Source organism: Camellia sinensis, chromosome 1 (assembly GCF_055761805.1).
Source record: "Camellia sinensis isolate YWXY chromosome 1, ASM5576180v1, whole genome shotgun sequence".
In the NCBI taxonomy this organism is placed as follows: Eukaryota; Viridiplantae; Streptophyta; class Magnoliopsida; order Ericales; family Theaceae; genus Camellia; species Camellia sinensis.
The window spans coordinates 250050990-250056221 of NC_138961.1; the positions used below are offsets into that span (position 1 = coordinate 250050990).

General features: G+C 32.2%; 1 protein-coding gene across 1 annotated transcript; it reads left to right on the plus strand.

Moving 5' to 3' along the window:
- The first annotated feature begins 1776 nt into the window (after positions 1-1776).
- LOC114260709 (cytosolic Fe-S cluster assembly factor NBP35) lies at positions 1777-4929 on the plus strand. The gene is made up of 3 exons (XM_082925402.1): positions 1777-2130; positions 2260-2361; positions 3628-4929. Exons 1-3 carry the CDS (start codon positions 2091-2093, stop codon positions 4551-4553), a joined length of 1068 nt encoding a protein of 355 aa, XP_082781528.1. The 5' UTR covers positions 1777-2090; the 3' UTR covers positions 4554-4929.
- The last annotated feature ends 303 nt before the right edge of the window (positions 4930-5232 follow it).

Genomic DNA, 5232 nt, shown 5'->3' on the forward strand with positions numbered 1-5232 from the left:
ACTACATATTTGTCAATATCTCTATGTCATTATTAGTTGATTTTCTAGATTATACTATCAATTTAGAGCCCATATGATTCAATTCAATGTTCATGACTCTATTTGTATTTGACTATTTTTTCGTTGAGTAACCAATATGATTTTTTTTTGGGTACATAATGATTAAAGCTATCATTTGTTATATTTTTTCAAATACAATTCAAATAATTTTTTATCATTTTTTTATAAATAAAATGGATTAAAACTATTCTTTTATATAATTTTTATAATACTATGACATTCTTATCTTGATTAATTTTTTTAAAATGACATAGGAACTATGCAAGTATTATTCAAACTATGGAGAATGATTTATACTTTGATATGATATGAGTGTGTCATTGATAGAGGAAATCAAAGATAGATAGTTGCTAATATAATTAATTAATGATTTGTTTGAGAAGTTCTTTTTATAAGTAAGGCAACAAACTTGGATTAAATTTTTTAAAAAACTACTTATAAATTATAATTAAAAGTTGATATTTATTCATAATTTGATCCCACAATGATAATATACATCACTGATTTAAAAGTCCAAGTAAATTTATATATATAGTATAGATGTTATCAAGTGATTGTGGTACTATTATTCTCAACAATTTTTATAATTAATAATTTCTTATACTTATCAAATTTTATTGTAAAATTTTGTGGGTTAATTATTAACATCTACCTAGATGGCTTAATATTATGGCTTGTCGCTATTAAGATATAATTTAAGATTAAGATGATTTATTTATCACACAAAATATATATAATCTATTTTTTCGTGCATCGCACCGGCTACCGCTAGTTTTTGATAGAAATGATTGTAGAACAAAACCCAACGCTACCTTAACTTGTAGAAAATCAGTCAAAACCACGCAGGGTATATTGTGGTGTAAAATAGGATCTAAACACGTCTGATTTTCGAGCACAACCCAACGCTACCTTAACTTGTAGAAAATCAGTCAAAACCACGCAGGGTATATTGTGGTGTAAAATAGGATCTAAACACATCTGATTTTCGAGCACGTGGCGTTGTGGTTTTAATTATGCAATGGTGGGATTAGAGTCGGTGGTATATTCCCTATCCGACGACGTTTCGTTTCAGAAATTTCTAAAAGTACAACTTGGCTGGACTCAATCCGATTAACGTGTACCTAGTTTAAATTTTTTTAGGGTTTGGATAAAATATTTTTGAATTTGGTACGAGTTTGGATAAAAATTTAAAAGTTCGAATTAAATTTCGACAGACTTAGACAAAGACGTCAAACAACCCGAACAATTCGAAACCCAAATTATACATATATAAATATAAAAAAATATTAAATATATATATAAATTATTAGTCATTACATTAATAAATTATAAAAACTACTATAATAAGATCATTATTATATTATATAAATTATTTATTTTTAGTAATATTAATAATTTTTTATATTAAAAAATATATATAAATAGAGTTAAATTTTAATAATTTAAGGGCATGTTTGATTGGGTGGATTAGAGCATGGGATTAGGATTATTAATCCGTGGGCCCAATTATCTCATGTTTGTTTTAACATTTTGGTTTAGGATTATTAATCCAATGGATAATTAATCCAACAAATTTGTAGGATTATTAGTAATGGGGTAAGGGTGAGATTATTAATCCAATGAATATTAATCCAATTGGATAGTGAATCCTACACTAATTTAATAGAATTATTAATACTTCACTATTAATCTTTTGAATCAAACATGACCTAATAGTATAATTAAAAAAGCATTTATTTATAATTTAAACAATTCAGATTTAATTATAGCCGAGCTTCAACATGCAACCTAAGTTATAATTCAAGATTGGACAATATCTCAGCACAACTGAATTAGATTTGAACAACCTCCCAATCCCACGTAACCCGCCCCAGTTTATCCCCTACAATTATCCCCCAGAAATATAGGCAATTTTCCTCTCTTCATTCGTTTCTTTCTGTTTTGGCGGCCTTAGGTCAAAAAAACTGAATACTCTCCTCATCAGATGTTCTGAGAGAGAGAGAGAGAGAGAGAGACGCCAAAGATAAGAAATGGAGAACGGAGGTGAAATCCCTGAAGACGCCAACGAACGTAATTCTTTTGTTTATACTCTCCTTGTGTTCCAGAAATACGTCTGTGATTTTATATCATGATTTCTGTATTCAATTCGTCTTCTCTTTATTTTGATATAAACTTACTTGGGGTTTCGTTTGATTTCAGATTGCCCAGGTCCCCAATCGGAATCTGCTGGAAAATCTGATGCCTGTGAAGGTTGCCCTAATCAGCAAATTTGTGCTACTGCTCCCAAAGGCCCTGACCCAGGTTCCTCTCCCTCTCTCCCTCTGTAAAGTTTTCTCTTTCTTACATCAAGTTCGGATTGAGTGATTTTGATGATAAATTATATGAAGGGTTTACTTAATATATGAATTGCCTCATCTGCTTCTACAAATTACATCCCACCCTTCAAGTTTCTCATATAAGAGTAAATCATTAACTCAATTAATAATTTTTAATATTGTTAAAAATATATTTCAATTAACAACTCAGATAATTTTATTATTATATAGAAGAGTTGTTAAAAATTTCATTTTTTTTGGGGGGGTTAATTTTGTCAAATAAAAAATTATGAAAGGGGGTCCAGAAGGGGCAATTTGAATGTATTTTAAGCAAATTTATATTTGTAATTTACTCTTATAAGAAATGATGAAAAAGAAACTCTTTCTCATGTTTGGTTTACAAATTAGGTAATAAATTGTGAGAAATGGTGCAACTTATTGTCTATTTTCTTCCCTCAATGCATTGGATTTTCCATGAATTCATTTTCCAAGTTTAGTAGATATCCTTTTATGTGCGTTAAGAAAATAATAATTAGGATTCATGTAGTTAATCTCACCTGATTGGGATCTTTTTTTTTGGGTACGTAGAACGAAAATGGGAATGGCAAATGCTCTAAAATTCATTATGGTATGGGTAGATTTATATAGATTACACTATTAGAAGTTCTTTAAGAGCAATTTTCTTTTTAACAATCAAATATCTAACAAGATGTAGATTATTTATTCTTCAAATTAATCATGTGAAATACATTTCTAAAAGAGTATTATGTCTTCTTTTATTCTTTTAGAAAAAAAGAAATTCAATGACTAAATTTACTGTTTTGGAATAAAAGTGTATCATGCTTTGGAATATGCACTCCAAAATGTAAATCACTAATGTATTAGCTTTTTTGTTTGGTAAGATTGATTGTTTCTCCTTTTCTCTTATCTTGCATTGACAAAAGAGAAAGGGAGGAAAGAAAATTGCAAAACTGTCAATTATTGGATATGATTTAAGATGCATAAACTCTTTTTTGCATTGGCTTCTTTTTGGTTTATTATTGCCAGTAACATGTCACAGGAAATGCATCTTTGTTGCCTGGCTTTGATGGTCAGTATATCTTAAATTGACACAACTTCTTGTTCTCAGCGTAAATTTTTAATGTGCATTTTGAAAGCAGTCTATAGGAACTTATTACATGCATCAGGGAAAGAAAAAAAAAATCCTGATATCTTATGTCGTATTGTTCTTCTTTGTTCTGCTTTTTTGCAGACTTAGTCGGGATTGCAGAACGAATGGCAACTGTGAAGCATAAAATACTCGTTTTATCTGGGAAGGGTGGAGTTGGGAAGAGCACATTCTCTGCTCAACTTGCATTTGCCCTAGCTGCTAAAGATTTTCAGGTGGGTCTCCTTGATATTGATATTTGTGGCCCAAGCATCCCAAAGATGCTTGGTCTAGAAGGTCAGGAAATCCACCAGAGCAACCTTGGATGGTCTCCGGTCTATGTTGAGTCCAACCTTGGGGTTATGTCCATTGGCTTCATGCTGCCCAACCCAGACGAGGCCGTCATATGGAGAGGCCCACGCAAGAACGGTATCATCAAACAATTCCTCAAGGATGTTTACTGGGGCGAGCTTGATTTTCTAGTAGTCGATGCCCCACCTGGGACCTCAGATGAGCACATCTCAATTGTCCAATTTCTCCAAGCAACTGGGATTGACGGTGCGATAATAGTCACCACCCCACAACAGGTTTCTTTGATTGATGTCAGGAAAGAAGTGAGTTTCTGCAAGAAGGTTGGACTTAAAGTTCTTGGTGTTGTTGAGAACATGAGTGGCTTATGCCAACCGGTGTCAGATTTCAAATTTATGAAGGTGACAGAAACAGGCGAACAAAGAGATGTCACAGAATGGGCTATAAAGTGTATGAGAGAGAAGGCACCGGAAATGCTAGATTTGGTCGGTTATGCTGAAGTGTTTGATAGTAGTGGTGGCGGTGCTGCAAAAATGTGTAGCGAAATGGGTGTTCCTTTCCTTGGAAAGGTGCCTTTGGATCCTCGGCTATGCAAAGCAGCTGAAGAAGGTCGATCCTGCTTCGATGACAGTAAATGTGGGCTGAGTGCTTCTGCACTTCAAAGGATTATAAATAAACTGGTGGCTAGTGAAATGGTGTCAAGTGTGAGTAATGGTGCCTAGGCGTTTGGTGTTAATAATAATCTGTTTTGCTGGCCAAGGATCCTTTGTTCCCAGACATCCACGTCCCTTTGTTCCCAATTCATTCACTGTCATTGGATTGTATCAAAATCTCAAGATAGAGGATCTCTGGGCCTGTTTTGCTCATGTGAGTCAGTTTAGTTGTCAGGTTAGATGGAAGAAATAAAGTGGTGGCTAATGAAGGTGTCATGTATGTGTACAATGGATAATCTTCTTTCGTGGTCTTCTTTTTTTGTTTTTTGTTTTTTGTTTTTTGTTTTTGTTTTTGTTTTTGGGCTTTGGAAGTACATCTGTTTTGTATTTTGAATGTCTGAATTAAGTTATACGGGATGAAGAAAATTCGCAGTTGTTTGGACTCTGCTTAAGCTTTTCCTTGTTTTCTTGAGAAGGATGAGAAAATAGTAATTGTGGAAATTACCTATATATTTGCTTTTTTTTTTTTTTTTTGGTTTGTATTTCGGTTGTCACTTGTTAAAACTTGGTATATGGTGCAAGCTTTTCTGTATTTGGTGCAAGTCTTTTTTATTTGTCAAATTTATATAAAAAAATGTTGTAAATATATAGCTAAATTTAGGTTCTATTAATGTGTACCGATGCACTTATAAAGAAATATGAAAAATACTAAATTTTTTTAAAAAATTATTAAATTTTTTATCAAATT